The following is a 20287-nucleotide window of genomic DNA, read 5'->3' on the forward strand; positions in this document are numbered from 1 at the left end:
GATGCCACATTGCCAACCCAAGAACACGTCGACGCCTCGTACACGGGGTTTTGAGCAGTCCTCACTCACAAACATGGATCTGGTTGAATATGCAAGCAGACAAGTGCCAGAGTCAGATCAAAGCAAACACTCTACAGAGTTAGAGGCTATGCCGCCCATTGGGCTGTAACAGAACGCTTCCATGTATACCTACACGGACTGTCACACTTTGACCTGTAAACAGACAATTGGGCCGTCGCCCATATTATGTCAAAGAAAAACCCGAGCAGAAGATTTGCACGAATCGTTCTTGACTTGATTGTATATAACTTCACCGTACGTCATACCCCGGGTGTCACAAATACCGTTGCGGACGCACTACCGAGGATTCCACAGCCAGTAAATGCAATCTATATGTACTCGCTGCAACTGATTCGCATCAACAAGAGGCACAACTCGCTGACTCAGAGTTATCTAAGATCATCTGTGAGCTTGAGGATGCCGAAACATCAGACTACCAACAGGAAGACACTGAAAGACACTACCGCATAACAGACGGAGTACTTCTGTACGTCACCAAAGAAGGAGACAAGGAAGCACTGCGCACAGTAATACCAACCTCATTAAGAGAGACTGTACTAAAGTCCCATCATGATGATGCTGGAAATACCGATGCCACAACGACGCTAGCCAAGATCCAGCGAAAGTATTACTGGCCACACATGACTAGGGACACCACGTCATACGTCAAGAGTTGCGAGCTACGTCAGCGCTTCAACCACCGGACAACCACATCTCCAGGCGTACTAAATCCACGATTACCGTCAGAGGAACCATTTGAAGTGATTGCTATCGATCACGTGGGCCCAATTAACACTGCGGACGTGAAGAAATATTTTATTACAGCAGTCGATGTGACGACTCGCTTCATCGTCACCAAAGCAGTACCTGATAAGTCATCTCTTCACATTATTGAATTCTTGGAAAACGATGTCATTAACAAGTTTGGCTGTTCACATACACTAATCAGCGACAACGACAGAAGTTTTACGTCACAAGCAATGGAAAAGTACCTCGAGGCACATCACATCAAACATAAACTGACCGTGCTGTACGCTGCACATACTAATCGACTTGTACGACGTGCCAACGGCCGGATACATCAACCACTTAGGAAGAACATAAATGGAGACGCTGACCACCGGAGTTCCTACCTACAGAAGCCTACATTCCAGATTAACAGCCAGTTTCACAGAGCACTCAAAACGTCTCCCTTTGAACTTATGTTCAACTATGTTCCTCGTCTTCCCGTCGACAATGAAATGGAAATTTGCATCAATGGACTAGAGAACACACGGACTGCTCGTGGAGAAGCCCTTGCAAACCTTACGGAGTATCTTTCCAATATGATGTCGACGTTTGATGAACACCACCCACTACCAACGTATCAAGTCAGTGACGCAGTGTAGTACGATAACGGTGTTCGCAATAGCAAATTCGCAGCCGTTTACGAGGGACCATTCATGATCACTGGCATAAACAAGTGCACATACAAAATACAGCGCACTCGCAACGGAAGTCAGGAATCTCGCTTTGCCACTGCGAAGCAACTGAAGCAAGTCATCAAACGAGCATCACCACCACAAGCTGAACAAGCTACAAATGAACCGCCCAAGCCTGAGACTGTGCTCCAAGACAACCCGCCACAGGACGACAATAGCTGCAAGAGGCCACAACGGCGTACATCACTACCTCGATGGGTGGAAGACTATGTCGTGGAATACCCCAGCTGCGAGGACGCAACTAACTAAAGGCCGGCGGTGTCAGCAGCAAGTCCTAGCATAGGCGCAGCCCAGCACAGGCTGGAAACATTGAGGGGGGAGAGAGAGAGAGAGAGACAAGATGGCGAAAAAGAAGATCGCGCGGGACAATGTTCCGATGTAACATTTATTATTTTCATGAAACATATTCGTTTTCCTCCTGTCGACTGTTTGACATGTGACACAGGTAAACCTGGGCGCATTATCCTACGTGCTCGGCGTAGTTGCCCTTCCAGAGCAGACGATGAATACGACCGACGGGGAACTGGAGTCCTGTTGTGTTGGACGAAGTCTTGCTCTCTTCCGTGGCCTGGCCACCTCTTCTTCCACCTGCCATCCCTTCATAAGTCTGGCGGTTGTCTACTTGCAGTTTGTCGTTAACCTCTATAGCGTCAACATGGCAGGTGGTGGAAGAGGTGGCAAGGCCAAGGGAAAGAGCAAGACTTCGTTCAGCAGAACAGGGCTCCAGTTCCTCGTCGGTCGTACTCAACGTCTCCTGAGGAAGGGCAACTGCTCTGAGCGCGTATGATCAGACGCCCTGATTTACTTGGCAGCCGTGCTCGAGGTGGCGGACAACGCCGCTCGCAACAACAAGAAGACGAGGATCATCCCTCTTCACTTATACCCAAAACGCACCGATGCAGGATCCACATCGCGCGCAATCGTGATTAGGCAGCGATTGTGATCGCCCTCAGGTGCGGACAAAGCGAGTCTCGGCGACAGAGATCAACAACGCAGACACTTGTCCCCCAAGGGAGAACTGATGTTATGAGGCTGGAACAACATAGAAAGGACAAGCACCTACGAAGCCTCAAAATGCCTAAGAAATGAACGATGAAAGTCACTGAAAAGGTTAGTCAGCTGTAGGACTCGAACCCACATATTCTGGATTACCGGTCCAGGGCTCTACCAATTGAGCTAAGCTAACACGCCTTCTCAGCGACTTCCGACAGTGCGTCATCTGAAGGGACAAACCAGCCACTCTCTCTCACTCATCCTCCTTTCACTACATTTTTGCTCACTCATACACACATTCATACGACGGGATCGACGCAAGCGGCAACTGTTGAAAAAGAGAGAACTGATGTTCTGAGGCTGGAACAACATAAAAAGGAAAAACACGATATAGGGCCAGCCAATCTCTGAATATATGGGGTTTGTTTGTGACGCGTACCAAAGGAAAAGGCCAGCAGATCTTGTTCAGTCTAGATGATGTTCCACAAGACGCTGTTCTGACGCGTAGCGAAGGAAAGTACCCAGCACGCCTTCTGTATAGACTAGTTATTTATTTACTAACGAGTGCCCACAAACAGCCAAACTCTGACTATAGGTTTTCTTTTTGATGCATACAAAAGGAAAAGGCTGGAAATATCCAGATCTTGTTCAGTCTAGATGATGTTCCACAAGACGTTGTTCTGACGCGTAGCGAAGGAAAGTACCCATCACGCCTTCTGTATAGACTATTTATTTACTTACTAACGAGTGCCCACAAAATGCCAAACTCTGACTCTGTAGGAAGGGAGTTGCCTCAGGACAGTTGCTTCTGTCCCGAGACAACTCCCTTCCTACATTCTACCGGTTCGCTGGATTTCTACCCATCTACGTCTGACTCTGTAGGTTTTCTTTGTGACGTGTACCAAAGGAAAAGGCTGGAATGTTTCGATGGGCCCGAGACAGTTGAGGGTGGGATTCACATTACTTTATTCAGCCGAGCAGAAAACCAGACTGCCTAGAACCAACTGCGCGAGGCACGCGTACAACACAAAAGACGATGCCGATGTGGATCGTCCCGGGAACACCACAATCCCTCCCCCTGTAACCTCCAATGTGAAAAACCCAACACCCAAAATCCAAGCAACACCCCTTTGTTTCATATTCAAACGCATTCTACGGTTCAAAAGGCACGACTGGATGCCGCACTCTTGTACTACGACGTAACGGTGGTGAAGCATCATGGGAAGCTTCCCCAGGTGAGGAGGATCCAGTGTCACTGGCAGGAGAAACAACTGATGATGAATCCTCGGTCGGAGGAGGCCCACCCTTTGGCGAACAAATTGGTGGCGCCGATTCCTCTGGGAACGTACTCCCGAGCGGCAGAAGCGGGCCGAGGCGGCGATGTGCATAGACTTCCGGACCCTTGTTGGTAAGATGGATGGTAACCCAACTCAGCCCCAAGATCACGGCGAAGGTGCTCCTGATGAAGCCTCCAATAACGTCCATTTGCAGCTGTATGTCAGAGACAGCATCGCTTAAAGTTTTTGTCACGGTTGCGGGAATCCAGGGAGCTCCTGGCCTGAAATGGCCGCGATCTCTGGTCGTGCTGGAGTTTTTGCTTCAGCTGCTTCTGAGCCACAGACGATCTGAAGTCTGGGCGTAGCAGGTCGATTACAGTCTTCAGCTTCCGTTCCATGAGAAGCTCCGCTGGGCTACAGCCAGTCGTTTCGGGTGGCGTCGTACGGTAGCTGAGCAGAACCCGAGCTAGTTGCGTACAGACGTCACCTGAAGCAGCTTTTTAAAGCTTGTTCTTGATAAGCTGCACCGCATGTTCAGCGGCTCCATTGGAAGCAGGATGACAGGGTGGGACACAGAAGTGCCGAATTCCATTTCGCTTTAGGAAGTCCCTGTAACTCTGGCTCACGAATGCTGGACCGTTGTCTGAGACTATTACTTCAGGTAGTCCGTGTGTGGCGAACAAGTTTCGTAGACAACTTATGGTTGCGTCAGTCGACGGCGATGCCACTGGACAGACCTCGATCCACTTTGAGTACGCGTCGAGAACGACGAGGTAATAACTCATGAAGGGGACTGCGTAGTCAACGTGCAGGCGTGACCACGGACGTTCTGGCAACGGCCATGGTGTCAGAGGCACGCTTCGGGAATCTCTTTGTTGTTCCTGGCAGACACGGCAACTCCGAAGCGTAGCAGTGATGTCGTCGTCAATAGAGTCCCACGTGACCTGACTCCTCGCTATAGCTTTCATCTCGGCATTTCCCGGGTGACCCTCATGCAGTAGGTGAAGGACTTCCGACTGCAAGGACACGGGGATAACAACCGGCGATCCAAACAAGACAGTTTTCCTGGATGCCTACTTGGGCCGACCTTGTAGAAAATGCCTTCCACTGTATCCCAGCAGGCAATGCAGTACCAGACCAGAGTGCTTCACGTACTCGTGCGAGAAGAGGGTCCTTTGAAGTCTCCCCAGGAACGACTTTAGCTGAGAGAACACGTGGATACACCCTCCAGCATGAATACCTCAGGTGGTCTGGGCACGAGGAGTGCTTCTGCAGGCAATGGCAACCGGCTCAACGCATCGGCGTTAGCAATACTGCTCCCTGGGCGGTAGGTCAAATTGTACTTGTATGAGGAAAGCGTTAGCGCTGCGGACACGCTACACGCTGCGGACAGCTCTCGGGTATTCCTTTGCCCGCAGTCAGCAAACCGCGGTCGCGGTCATCTTGCCCAGTACAGGGGTGAGTTCACCGCTGTAACTCTTCAGCAAAACGTTTGACTGCTCCAGCCGTCGTGACGGAAACGCCTTACGGAATGCATCTTCTGATACGATCCTTACGCTTGCACCGGTTCCATCTCCACCAGCAAAGGCACATCGTCCACGGTGAGACCAATCCGGAACGGCTCATTAGGTTTGCGAGGTGATCGCACTCGCCACATGTCACATGCCGTCTGCGAATCGTCTTGAGCCAGAGAGGTGTTGATCAGTTTATTGAGTTGCCTCGATCTTCCGTTTGGTGCTTTCGTAGCTTTCCTCTTGTCCTTGCAGACCCTGGCGAGGTGACCTTTGTTGCCGCACTTGTGGCAAACAGTCTTCTTCTGGCAGCATCCCGAGGCGTAATGAGGTGCTCCACATCTGTAGCACACCACACAACGGGTGTCTCTGACGGCATTTGTAGGTGCGCAGGGAAGTGTCACAAATGCTTGAGAATCCGAACGGGCCGCGCTTGGGGGGGGGGGGGGGGTATGTTTAATGCTTGAAAAAAAAAAAAAAAAAAGAGGACAGGTTATAGCCATACTAGCTTGCTATTTCCAAAAAAAACCGTGCTCGACGTTTAATTTATTTATTTATTTTATCCCAAGGGCCCTCACGGGCATTACATGGGGGGTGGGAAAAAACAGTTACAATTACAGTATAGTTACATACAGTGGAAAAACAGTAAATACAGACTACAGTATATAAAATACAAATAAAATGCAGTGAATATTTGCATGATGAGAGAAAAAAGAAAGAAAGAAAAGGAAAGAGGTTATAATACAAAAGAGTTCTAGGCACTTTCTTCCTACTCTCATACACTTTCACGGACACACACATTCCTACATTCATATTTTGCCCATGCATAGTCGTCATACGCATATTCCTACATACATGCATACCCACTTGTTCATGCATTAGTCGTCATAAGTCATATATATGTCATAAGTACGTGCGTCTGACCTGGCTTTACTCCCCACCACTACCACACAGACCTAGTTTGTCCCTTTTGTCCTGGCCAATCTCCCTTTGTGGCTCACGGCCATCATCTCATTGGTAGAAGAAGAAGAAGAAGAAAGAGTTAGTACACTTTGCAAGTAATCTAAAAGAGAAAAGCAAAACCAAACAAAAACCAGTTTAGCGGGAGTATAATGCTATGTGTTCTGGGAGATCATTCCAAATGACTATGGTGGAACAAAAGAATGACTTCGAGAATGCGTTTGTGTCACAGTGAAGACGTGTAATTTCATTATGAATCATTGGTACTGGGGATTGACATCGATATTGCATGACCAGGTTGCCGCGGCTGACGGTCATCGCAAAGAGTCGATCCATCAGCTGTCGTCTTCATCGGTTGGGTCAACGTACACCTCAATTGCTCAGCACCACGGTTCCCCTGTGTTTCCAGAGCATTACCAGGTATCAGCATTTGGAAAGTCGCACGAACTTGGAAAGTCGAGCTTTATACAACGGGAAAACAAAAACAAAAATTTGCTATCTGTACGAAACCTAGTTCGCCTCACGCACTTCTACACGGTTACCGCTGTGTAGTAGGTTCATTGACACGATTATGGGTTCCCTCGAATAACATCTGTTGAGAATCACTGGTCTAGATCAGTGGTGTTGCGAACCGCCGGATGGTAGCGAGGTCGATCCCATTCCCAACATCCTGGGGCAGGAACATAGGCAGAGGCAAGGAGCACAACGAAACAAAAAGTGTATTTACAGAAGTATACAGCAGCCCGAGAGCCCACATTTCACCACATTACTGTCAGCAATGGGGTAGAGTATCGCCCCTGGGAATTAATGAGTGTCCACCAACAGCCAAACCTGCGTTCTGTCAGGCCTGTTTGCGACGCGTACCAAAGGAAAGGACAGAAAGTGTCCAGCAGATGCTTACTCTGGACGCGCAGCGAAGGAAAGGAGAAACAGTACCCAGCGCGCCTTCTGTTGACTATTCGCCTGCTTAGTAACGAGTGCCCACCAACAGCCACCAGGTTTTCTCTGTGACGCATACAGAGGAAAAATGCTGGACCTGTCCAGCCGATCTTGTTTAGGCTAGATGACGTTCCACCAGGCTTTCTTCTCACGCGTAGCAAAGGAGAGTGCAGAAAGCCTTCTATAGACTATTTTGTATTTATAATGAGTGTCCATCAGCAACCAAAGCCTGACTATATGGCGTTGCACCAGCTCTCTTCGTGACGAAGCAAAGGACAGGACGTGCCCAGTAAGTCTGTTTAGAAGGCGTTTCACGAGGCCTCTTTTGTGACGTGTAGCGAAGGAATGGGCACTATGTATCCGAGTCTTGTTTAGCCTATAGTAACAAGTTTATTTTGTGATAGTGAGGGGGCGAGAGTATAGCTGATTTAGACACCCTGTGTGGTCCTGAAAGCTTGGTATTGACCCGCATCCGACGAATTAACGCAGCACCGTGGAGAGAAGTATTTCGTGACATCCGGAAAGAGCGTTGGATGCACTCTTTGCAAGCATATATACAGAATTTTTTTTTGCAAAATTTATGTAATAAATGAGTGAATGAATTAATGAATTTTAGGTAATTAGCCGTCCAGTATAGTTATATGCGGTTTCCCACAGGATGCCCGCCTGGGCCGTGTAACCCGCCCGCAAAAATGGCATCAGTGCTACTCGCAGAAGTCAATACGCATCAATCTGCTAGGAGTTGCTTCTGTTGCTCTTGCTCATTCCCCATGACACTACAATGAGCCGGAACCCACTGGAGATCTGGCCTGTTTAGTCTATATGGCGTTGTACCAGCCTTTTTTTGGAAAGCGTAAAGGAGGAGAAACGTCACGCAGCTATCTTTCCTTCTTTAATCTAAGTAGTATTGCCTATATTCTGCATGTTTTTAGTAACCCTAGAAGCTAGGTAATAATGGTAATTGGAGTAGGCTTCTGTGGCGTCGGTAGGACAGTTTCGACCATCTGGGGCTCATTTGACGTGTGCCGGAAGTCTATGCTGGAAGCAATGTTTACCTCCCCCATATTGCCACCGTCGTCGGCCGGGATCGAACCCACGATCTTGCTCAGCAAGCAAACACATTACCGAGGCCGGCTGGCCCTATAGAAGATCGAGGGAATTCAACACTTTCCAGTTCCACCCAACTCAATTCGACACTTCTCTTTATATTCGCCTCTACTTTTTACAGTGAGTACGGACACCGAGTGTAACGCGTAAAGCTTTCATTCTCGTGCACGAAGAAAGTCTGTTTCTGTTTATTGAATATCACAAACACTTTTATTTACACCCCACGTGCGCACGCGAAAGTCGTACAAAAACTGCGACCCCACCCGTAAACACAGGAAAGCAACCCTTCGGCGGACCATAAATCTCGAGCGCAAAGCCAAGAGAGAATCGGCCTTGAAGGCACACGTGGAATCGTTCCTCAGCACAAGATCAATGACGACCGTATTCAAACCGTAAAAAGAAAACGCGGCCACGGATTTGTGCTGCAAACTTTTACGGCTGTATGATGCATTGTACTGCAAGACGGCGGTATTTCTGCTTCTTTGCGTTTGACGATTTTCACCTCCGCTCCGAAGCGTTCTAAAATTTGCATCGCGATCGCGAATACATTTTCCTTTTTCCTTCCTCCGGACTACGACCTTATTCGCTATTCGTCGCGGCGACATTGCGGATCGTTGGGATGCTCGTCGCGTCGTCTGCGAATACGGTCGTTCATCCTGGTTTATGGCGAAAGTTTCCCCTCCTTATTGTCCGACGCTGGAAATGATCGTCGTGGAGACATTTTAGAGCCATGGGCAGAGAATGCAGGGAGTGACTTTCAATGCGGAGAGCTCAGTGCAACAGTGAATTGCGCGAGCAATTTTCTTATGTATCGTTTTATCGTTTTTACTGTAGGATTTTGACGCGAAAATTTGAAAAAGTTTGTAGAGCACGGTATATGACTTCCGGAAAAGACTGATATAGAAAATGGAAGTCTAATGGCGATATACGTTTCCGCGATTCATGCACTTTACGTCACAATGTTTTGTCTTTCGCTTCAAGTTTTCAAACTAATGCAATGAATTCGAGGTCCAGTTTAACGATAACGTTTTATTTGGTACTGGTTGACTAGAGTCTACCATACCAACTAGTATACTATCTCAGAATTCTCTTAAAATAAAGAGAACAATTACGTAGCATGTCGTCCATGTTGAAGGCCTTGATCTGTAACATGGCCATGCACCTGGAACACATAAGCGAAGAACCACATAATCTACCTGCACAAATATGCCCGTAAATTTCTTTTGTCATGAAGGCCGTGTCTGAGGTCGAGTACTTGTGTTCCCATTGGCCATTATTCATTTCTACGTTATTGCGGGCTAATTTCAACGAGAAGGGTGTTAAATCCTTGCTGTTAATCAAGTCCCGATTCACACACCAACCTCTGAAACGGTCACATTGATAGAAGCTAACAATGTGCCTTTCACATCCCATCTGACATCCTTTTATACATATATTTAAGCCTAGGCAGATTCAAACAAACATGATACACACTCTCACGGATAAGCTTTAGTCTGCACTAAGAATCTGGAGGAGTCAGCACAGAAATATACCACACTCAGAGCCGTAGCGAGAAGGGTACGCGCCCAGGGCACGGTATATCTGAAGCGCCCCCCCCCCCCTTCTCTCACTGCCGTCGGAAGCCCTATAAACAAAGAAATGAAACTCCTCGTTTGCGATGCCGAGATCGTAGATTCAAATTTTCTTCATTCCCGCTTTATCTTGTCCAACCAACCTGCCAGAGCCTGCCGTTCGGCGCCCTCGGCTGCCCCTCTCGCACCCCCCTCGCTACGGCTCTGACCACACTTGTTACTACTATTGCATGAACGACGAATACCCATGTTCCGCTTCGGCGTTACACTATTTTAATCGATGCCTACTTTTCGTCTTATGGTGAGCGATATACTAACAGCACGCGTCTGCCACGAAACCTGTGCTTCTACGGGAGTACGTACAGTTAATATGGCGTCACCAGAGCGCACACTTCTCTTGGGGGTTCATGGCTGTTCGATGGCTGCAGTTGAATACTTGAGCGAAACGGGCGCTTTGCTTCAAGAACACATCACAGCGAGACATCGGGTCTCCACAGGTCGCGTAGCAACCTGCGATATACATGGCCTGCACTGCCGTGAACTCCTGCAGAGAAATTGCAAAGGGAGCGTGAGAAAGTGAAAAATAAAAACCCACGAGGACACTGTTTTCGCATTATAACCTGGAATCCGAAGAGCCGCTCTTCCCTCTGCGTTAGGTCTGGCGTCCCCTCCTCTACAGCCCTCAAGAGTGGTAGCTCCGACTCAGTTAGCTTCATGGCCACTTCGAGTTCACGGCGCCGTGACGTAAAGGAGGTTAGACCCATGGCTCGTCGCATGCATATCCGACTGGCTGTTAGACTTCGAGTAGCAACTGACTCCAGCATAACCTGAAACATGGTAGTTGAAGTTTATCAAGCCCTTTCGCAGACATAGTTGGGCAGACGAGAACATGCGTGGAGCCCTTTGACGATGATCCATAAGCGCTTAAAGCCAGAAGCAAAACAAAATACGAGACCCACGAGACCGGTTCCGTCTGCAGTCCTGTTTCCAATACAACTTCCTGCAGATATGTGCGTCCAGTCGTTCACGCGTCTGCTGTATAGGTATTTATATATATAACATAGTTGAAGGGGAGGCGAGAGCTTTTCTGCTCCCTATACAAGATATAAGGAGACCCAAACGGTCAATATGGACGGCACTTAAAACGTGCACAGACATATCGTCGCGGCAGATGCATGGATCGTGCAGCATTTAGCATTAACTTATTGCTATGGGGTAAAAGGCATTGACAAAGCGCTTTCCGCATTCTCTCCTAATGTAGGGATCCGATTGTGATATTCCGGATTCACTTACATACCCTAGCAACCATTCTTCCGAAGGCGCCATAGTTGATTGCCACTGGAAGTGTTTCACCAAACAGTGGTTGCTGCAGAGCGCCCACTGGAATCACAATAGCATGGTAGGGGGCGTAGTAGAAAGGCCGCACTTCGACTGACACCAAGAGGTGCGACAGGATGTCGACGTTCGTAAGCTGCCCCAGCAAACTTCGGAGATGGTCTCCCGTTGCCTTCCTGGTCCTCAGCCATGCTCTGAAGAAAGATTCTCCCACCGTGATGTCGGGCACATTCTTATACAAGTGTTTCGACGTTGACGGGGCAATCGGGAGGCTAATGATCTTTCGTAGTGACCGCACCTGTTGGGCAAGGTCTTGCTTATCGTCCTCCACGAGCAAGTCGACGAGGCTGTTCTGGATCGTTCGTGCAATGGTCACGGCAGAGCGTCCAGTAGAGATAGTAGATACTCCTTGAGAGTACGCGAGCCCTACTGTAAGTGGGAATGCACTGAGCACCTCCGTATAACAAAAATGGCTCCAGGAAGGTTCCGTGACTGTGTTAGCTGACTCTAGAATGAAGGAAGCCGAGATGATCTCATGTGATGCAGCAGGTCCCAGATATCGCAGGGCGTACCAAGCGAGGTAGTTCTGCGCGATCTTCGGCGAGTCAGTCAGGAAGAAAGAGAGTTGCTCCAAAAACTGTGTATTTGCGTCGACCGCTGTGATGGTAAAGTTGGTGTCGAAATGTCGCTGGAGTGCTTTCCGAAAAACATTCCCCGGCATCTGAGGCAGAGGGGCTTCGTTTTCTTTTAAGAGGCGCACGGGTGACGTCAAGGCGTCGCTGCTTCGGGTGTAGAAAAGAGCACTTGCGACGCGGGTGTCTGCATGTTGGAGGGCCCTCACAAGTGACTCGAACTCGTCTTGTCTGCCACGGCCGAGGTACGCGGACACATGACGGCATAAGAAATCGTGGTATAGTCCCCTGCGCAATAGCTCCTTCCTTTTAATAGACCATTGTTGCATATCCGGGCTGATAACAAGTAGAAGAGCTACCCGACCGTTCGGAGTCGGTTCGGGTTCGACGGACAGTCGGAAGAATGGATGAAGTGACCAGTTTAACGAGAGGTCTACCAGGACGTCCAGAAGTCCCTCTAGCGTAGGGAAGCTGCTGTTGTCAGATGTCGGCCATTCAATACCATTGTTGGACATAAACTTTCTCATATCCGTCAGACTGTTCTGTCGTAGGGTAAACACATTCATGCAAAGTTTGTACAATGCAGCCGCCTTCTCCAGCGAAGTCTGTTCGGATGCGGCGATCTCGACCTGCTTGAGTACCTTCGTGACGACTTTCTGTATATCGTATCGCAAACGTTGGAGTGTCGGTGTAGTACTTCGCCCGCAAACAAACTCTTGAAAGTTTGTGCAGGGGTCCACTGCACGGTTCATCGTCTTTCGGTACATATCAGCCAGACGCCACTGGTCCTCCTTCCAATAACGGGGTCGTGTTTCTTGTGATTCGGACTCGTGCCTCATGTGTCCAGCGTATGTATCGGGCCAGGTACGGATGTACACGGTGTGAAAGAGTGTGACCGCGGCCCCTACGAGCAAGACGCAGGTGAGACTAGCTATTTGCGTCGAGGGCTTGTCCAGAATAGTGTCCGTTCTCGCGGGTGTTGCCGCTGCGCTGTCACCTGTCGCCGCTGTTGGAGTTGCCGGACTTGCTTCGACGGCGAAGCTGCTGAGTGGGTTCGCTGTGGAAGGTCCTGCTGGAGGAACTCCTGCCTGGGAGGGGTGTCGTTCAGAATAACCTGGTTCTCGATGGGGTGAACGTGTCTGACGCGACTGCCTTCTTGGAGATGAGGGTAAACTTGACGACCCATACCGCAGGAAGCATTTGAAGAAGTCATTCAGGAAATTGCCAAGCACAGATGTGGCGGTGGTTGTTTCCTCTGCGAAACCTGGACAAAGCAATGCTGCCACACGTTGTCTATTGTTGCTCTTGACCACAATGAAAACAAAAAATAAACGTTAACAGCTTTTTTTCGTTGGCCATATGCGGGAGGAATTGTTCAATATGCGTTAAAGATGTCTCGGCTGGTGAATTTCAGTGAGCTTTAGTGCCTCACGAGGCTAGATTTCCGCTTTAGACTTCCCTGCAGCGCTCAGGTGACAAAAAATCGCAATTCGTGCTCTATTCATTTTTGTTATCGCTTACAAAATATCCCAAGCAGCACACCAGTATTGGACCAATATTGGTCAAATATTCGAAACCAATATTACCAAAATTGGCCCATTATGGCAGTTGCAACCTGACCCCATATTGGACCAATATTGGGAACCGGTATTTGCCGGCCAGTTTTGCCAATACCCTGCCACTGTATCTCCTATTGGTCCTATGCTGGCAAACTAATTTTCCTAGCCCAACTAATGTTTTCAGCTTTAGGAGCAGTTCATAGATATAGGTCACTGGATTTATTTATATACAGGTGTTTCCTTTTATCTCCAACACATTTTCATAAAAAGGGGAGTTGCCTTAGGGCGGTTTTAGTTTTGTCATTGAATTACCCGACGGGACTGCTTCTAGGAAACAGTTTTTTTTTGCTCAATTAGGGGCTAATTAACGGGGGTATTTCAATCAACTTTTTAATTATTGACTTTAGGCAGTACATTGCAATTGCAATATTAAAGCCTGATCACTACATGATCCGCTCGAACCACTGATGAAGCACTAAAGTCATCTCAGCGCGTGCTATAGGCCTAACTATTTCACCTCGGTCGTCCGCTGGAAACAAATTGATCGCCAAAAGAGCCTCCTTCACTTAACGTCACAGAAAAACGTCATACGCAATGCTGGCAAACCCTTATCGCGGTGTGTTTCACGAGCTTTGTTTTGTTTTTTCCTTCCTTTCGTTCCTTGATGTGTTCGCAGTCGCTTGCCGTGTCAGTCATTTCATCCTGCCGGACACACCTCTTGCCCTTCTCCGGTACCATAAGCGCTGATATGTAGTGGTGATGCGCAAAGCTCTTTGCAAGCAAAAAACAAAAACAAAATAAAGATCCTGAAACATTCCGTTTTCCAGTGACGCTAAGTGAGAGAGAGAGAGATTATGGGTTTAATGGCACAAAGGCAACAAAGGCCATGACGGTGAGTGAGGGCGGAGATATCGACGTCACCGTCGTTCTTTTGCCGACCACTTTAGGTGCGCAACAGACGGCAGAGGCGCGCGCGCTACGATTACTTTCGGGCTTCGTCAGTGGTTCGAGCGCATCATGTGAAGCTCAGGCTTCAATATTACAATTGCAATGTGCTCCCTAAAGTCAATAATTAAAAAGTTGATTAAAATATATGTTTATTAGTCCCTTAATTGAGAATAAATACGGTTCCTAGTAGCAGCCCCGTTGAGTAATCGAATGGCGAAAGTAAAAGCGTCCCCCTAGGTAACTCCCCTTTTTATGAAAATTTGTTGCAGGTAAAAGGGAACACCCTGTATATAATGTTACATGTGCTGATTGGCAATACACTCCCAAACACATACAATGACGTCCAGAGGACGTCCTATGGATGTATGCACTTATGCAATGTTAGGCTTAAAACATATCATAAATGTGATAATCGACCAAAAGCTCACTTAGAAAACAGACACTATACATTGCTTGTCGTACGAGCTTCCACAAATTCGGGAGTTGTACTCGCCTCAGTCAAAATGAACGGTGAGGTAATTTATTTATGTACACACGAAGCATTGAAGTTAGGAATTGTTTGGAGTATTAACTCACCGTCAATATGACGTCCGTGTTTCTTACTGCTTTTGGTTTGAGCCATTCAATAAATTCATAGAAAAATTTCCTTTAATTTCTCCTTTTTGCAGTTATTCAGCAATGGCCATTTTTCCCAATACATCACCAATATTGGAAGAACCTTGTTAAAGGGACCATCGCATCCGTCGCTTGTTTGGAGTATTAACTCACCGTCAATATGACGTCCGTGTTTCTTACTGCTTTTGGTTTGAGCCATTCAGAAAATTCATCGAAAATTTTCCTTTAATTTCTCCTTTTTGAAGTTATTCAGCAATGGCCATTTTTCCCAATACATCACCAATATTGCAAGAGCCAATGTTAAAGGGACCATCGCATCCGTCGCTACAGGTCGATTCCGAAACTACAGTGCCATTTTACTCCTCGTTCGCCGCCGACAGTAACACCGAAAATCCGACGCGAATCAGTGAAGCTGTTTCCGTGCAATTTAATGTAATGCATGGCAACAGCAGACGACGTATGTCGACAGCATTCCGGAATTCCAGCTCTGGAAACGTCACATGGACAGGGCCAATCAGTGAGCGCCCTTTGATGCGGACAGGGCCAATCAGGAGGCGGCACACTCTAAAAACAAAACTTCACCACATATCACTGTGAAGGCCAACCATTGCAGAGAATGATACCTTCATCACTCGCGGTTTCTGGAAAGCGCGGGCGTACGCCTTTTTTGGAACTGCATAAGTGTTCCAAGGAGTGTGGCGTACGCCTCCCGTTTATAATCAATCATGGGGCAGAACGATGTCATTCGGGATGGTGATTGGCTAAGAGCATACTATGTGGTGAACTTCCGTTTTCAGCGTGCGGAGAGACCTTGACGTCCAACCGCTGGGAGGGAGTGATGGCGTCCGCAGGTCGCGGAGAGGTCTGAGATCGGCTCGTAGAATGCTGTTTCTGGTTAGCGTCGTACGTATCTGTATAGCTACACTCTTAGAAATGAACTTCACCACATAGCACTCTCCTAGCAAACCATCATCCCGAATGACACCGTTCTCGCCCCTGATTTGTTGAAAACGGGAAGAGGAGCCTATTTTGTGCCATATGCACGGCACAAAATAGGCTCCTCCTCCCGTTTTCAACAAATCAGGGGAGAACGTTGTCATTCGGGATGATGGTTGGCTAGGAGAGTGCTATGTGGTGAAGTTCATTTTTAAGAGTGTAGGAGCGTAACACCGCGTTCCACGGAACGTGGTCATGTCAGCACTCACACTGGTAAGCGAAAATCGGCGATATTTACCGAGGTCTTTTCACATCGTATGTTGCGGGGCGAACGCGAAACAGACGACCTCACCTGCGCTGCGCTCCTATTCGTGTGCTCGGCTTACGTCATTCTGACTTAGCTGCAGAAGGAGTGCGAATCTTTAAAACTCGTTTATTTAATAAGTAAGCTGTTTTCAGAAGAGAAACTTGGCCAAGTAGACTGTGAAACCATGCCGAACATTACCGTATCGGTCTCGCACACACCTTTCCGGATGCGATGGTCCCTTCAATGTTTGGCCAATACCTGATACCTCCAGTATCCAGTCAATACTGGTAGAACGTTGGGCATACTGGGCCATTATACCCAATGAACACACAATATTGGGTAAATCATGGGAACACAGGACCAATATTGGACCACTTTTGCCGACGGCTTGCCAATATTGGGCCAAGACTCTGTGGTACTTGGGATGCTTCAAACAAATATTCAAATTTCGTTAACCAGAAGAAAAATGCACATCAAATCAATATATCCAACAATATTTCGTCTATGCTATCATATATCCCCCACACGAGGGATAGACATTTTTTTTTTTTATCGGCTATGGTTAGACGAGAAGAGACACTAATAATTCAGATTCGAGTTAGGTGCATCGTGTAAAATAGTGTCGTAATAGAATCCTCATGTCGTGTGTGGCTGGATGATGTACTAGCTCCTTAAAGGACAACGTACGCAAGGAAGAGCAGAAACTAGGATTACAACCCCCGGTATGCATATCCGCACAAAAAGTACATGTGCGCGATTCTGGTCCGCGGGTCAGTGAGTTTCATCCCTCGGCTGCCAGCCTCCGACGATATGTCTTGGTCATGATCTGACGTCATGATCTCATGCCCAATGGGTGACTTGCAACTTCCTGTAAAAATAACACAAGGGAAGTTGCAATGCCACGTGGATTTACGCGTTCAGTCCGAAGTTCTGCTGGAATGGTGTGTTTTCAACGTAAAAACGGGCGGAGGGAAAAGGACATATAATATATCGCGTACCCTGGAACCCTACGCCTTTGGAAAAGTGTCGTGGACGTAAAACAAAATTGAACTAAAAGGTGCAGGTACTTGTCACCAACTGCCGTGCTGTGTACTTAGGGTAGGGTGGAGCAAGGTGAGACACGGGGCAAGACCACGACCATAGTAGGTCGTTTGCAAAGACGCGACATTTTTTGCCTGACGCCGCCTGTCTCAGAGACGCGTTTCTCCATGCGCTTGAAACATTACTCTTAGGTGGCTCTGCATGTCCGCTTTATTGTACATGAGAATGGTCCGGATTGCTGTTTGCGTTGAAGAGAGAAAAAAAATCGGTTACTTCTGCCTGGAATGTAAAGAACCGCAAAAAACGGCGCGATTTTCTGCCGGCCTTTTTCTTGTTATCTGTGCAGCATCGTTTCGCAGGCTTATTCTGTCAATGTAAGCCCACACCCAATTTCTTTATTCGTACATCTAGATATACCAGGTGTTTCAGTTAAATCCCCGGGTTAAATAATTGGCGAACGGGTGCAGCAATCGACGAACTTTCTTTTTTAGAAGTATCTGTCCGATGCCACCTACAAGCTGCGCACCGTGTGAATGAGTGGGAGGCGCTCATTATTTAAATAAAAATTCAAAGAAGTTTCGTAAAAAAACAGCTACTAAAGCAGGGCCCTGTCGACATTAAAATGAGTACTACCCATTTTGGGACCTTCAGTGGACACCTTTTAGAGAAAAATCTGCCACCGAAGTGGGTCATGTGTCGCTGTAATTAATTGGTTTCGATTTATATATTTTGTCGCGGCTGGTCGCGGTGAAACGCAAAAACACGTAATTCATTGGCGTAATTCGTTAGTGGAAGGACATACTTCATTGGTTGAGAGGGAGCGGAAGAGAGTCCTTTTGCGCTTTTTGTTTTTATGAGACTCATTTGAATTTTTATTTAAATAATGAGCGCCTCCCACTCATTCACACGGTGCGCAGCTTGTAGGTGGTATCGAACAGATACTTGTAAAAAGGAAAGTTCGTCGATTAGTGCACCGTTCGCGAATTATTTAGCCCGGGGATTTATCTGAATAACACCTGGTATGCAAAATATGGGCACTCTTGGTTATCCGGTGTTCAACAGAAAAATAGTTCATCTGATAATTTGCGCGGGACAAAGCGCGACTATTTAATGCAATTTAAATTGAATGCAATTTAAATTGAATGTACTTTAGAAACAGGTAAGTCAACTATGAGGTGGCTTTATGTTTGTTCCTCAGATTTCTTTTTGCACATTGCGTCAGATTTTCCAGCAAATTTTCCTGTTTCCAACGATATTTGCAGCAAAACAGAAGCTGGCGCAAAAGCGGGCGACCAGCGACACATCAGACTGGCGGTGCCGTGTTTGCAAAGAACGGCGGAGCAAAATAGTATCGAGTTCTGTATGGTTTTATTGCACATCGTGTGGGCGGTGGGCTCAAGGGGGGCCTACAGGCTTTACTTTGTCTGCTTGGATTGCAAAAACTAATTTGTATAGTTCATTACCACGAGGTGTATCATCTTGCCCCACGCGATGTCTCGTCTTGCCCTGATGGTTGGGGCAAGATGAGACAATTTGCATTTTTGAATTTCTTGTTCCGTGTTTATTTTAGACTTGCTAAATCTGTTCTGCATTTACAGGCCAGAAGCTCTAGACCCCTGAGAATGTGCCTCTGTTTTTTGAAAAACACGAAAAATAAAATATTCATATTCAATTGCAAATTTCTGCCTCACCTTGCCCCACCTTACCCTATACCATGTTGAATTTCGGATGGCTGTGATAACCATTGTAAACAGATACATTCATAATACGAACTTCATTGCAGTCACAACGTCTCGAACTAAAGGAGACGACTACATGCGTATGATCTTCAGAGTAGAGAAGATTGCTGCGTAAAATACTGCCTGTACATTTTGTTGAATCGTATCTGAAAAGTTGCTCGTTACCCTCGTTGTCTGAAACTTCAAATTGACCGCGTTGTAGCGGAACATTTCGCACATCAAAGCACGCGCAAAACGGAACCGAAACATGCACGAAGTGTCACGAAATCTAAACTTTGTCAAAAGAAAAGTGCATGCGAAGTAGGGCGTTCCCAGGCGAACTCATCTTGGTTGTCGTTTAAGCAAGAGTTTATAAACTTGTTTTGCTCCAATTGAGCGAAACGGAAATTTCGAACCGGAAGTACGAATTCTCAGTACGCGTAGCGCCACCTCTCCACTTGAAAGCCACACAGAGCAGCAGTTGATCGGTCGCCTCGCTAGCAGATGATTCCCGTTAGCCAATAAAAAGTGCTTGACCGACATGAGGTCACGTCACAACACGCGAGGAGTAATTGGGCCAGATCTCCGCCGTAACTTTGTCGAAAAATCCGCTCTTCCTTCACATATCTCGCGCGAGAGTTTTTGGAAGCATGTTCACGTCACATCGGTACAAAAAAAAAAAAAATGTTTTCGATGTACCTGCCACGCTCGTTTAAAGTTATCTTTCCCGTCACAATGTGCTTATGGTACCATATTAGTAACTGGACTGACGCTTATAGTCAACTGTAGGACCTGACTGCGATTAAGACTTACCTTGCTCCTCGTCTACGTTCCCTTGCTCTGCTGGACTCGTCACAAGTGCTTCGTCTCTACGGTTCTTCGGATGCATCTTCGGTGTCGTCTCAGGCGATGATTCATCCACTAAATGTCGTTTACTCTGCTTGGCCACAGAAAGCGTTCCCCGGGAACGTCGAACACCACTTGTCGCTAACATTGCAGACACTAACGTGTGGACCGTGCGGCGCGTGCACTTCTTCTTCTTCTCCTTCGTCCCACGGAGAATGGCCATTAGCCCCAAGGGAGTTCGGCCAGGGCTATGAGGATGTCCAACTGTACTATGGCTTGACGGTGACAATTTGGGTGGAGAATGTGAAGGTTGGTGGAGAATGTAATGGCACTCAGTGAATACAGTACAAACACTTGCTCTTCTTTTTTTTGTGTGTGTATAAATTTTCGCAGGAATGGTAATAATAATAATAGGAAGTGGTCTTGCATGTCGTTCCCACTTCAAGTGAGG

The 20287-nt window shown here is 47.4% G+C and overlaps 1 protein-coding gene across 2 annotated transcripts; it reads right to left on the reverse strand.

The window, feature by feature from the left end:
• Window positions 1–9337: 9337 nt before the first annotated feature.
• Window positions 9338–20016, reverse strand: LOC135387373 (neprilysin-11-like). Of its 2 annotated transcripts, none has more exons than XM_064616596.1 (5): window positions 19804–20016; window positions 11197–13130; window positions 10520–10726; window positions 10263–10443; window positions 9338–9490 (listed from the first exon to the last, which is right to left on the reverse strand). In XM_064616596.1, exons 1-4 carry the CDS (start codon window positions 19982–19984, stop codon window positions 10276–10278), a joined length of 2490 nt encoding a protein of 829 aa, XP_064472666.1. In that variant the 5' UTR covers window positions 19985–20016; the 3' UTR covers window positions 9338–9490; window positions 10263–10275. The 2 variants fall into 2 exon arrangements, with proteins under 2 accessions (XP_064472666.1, XP_064472665.1); XM_064616595.1 differs by having other exon boundaries at window positions 11197–13145.
• Between the last annotated feature and the right edge of the window lie 271 nt (window positions 20017–20287).

This window comes from Ornithodoros turicata, chromosome 3 (assembly GCF_037126465.1).
Source record: "Ornithodoros turicata isolate Travis chromosome 3, ASM3712646v1, whole genome shotgun sequence".
In the NCBI taxonomy this organism is placed as follows: Eukaryota; Metazoa; Arthropoda; class Arachnida; order Ixodida; family Argasidae; genus Ornithodoros; species Ornithodoros turicata.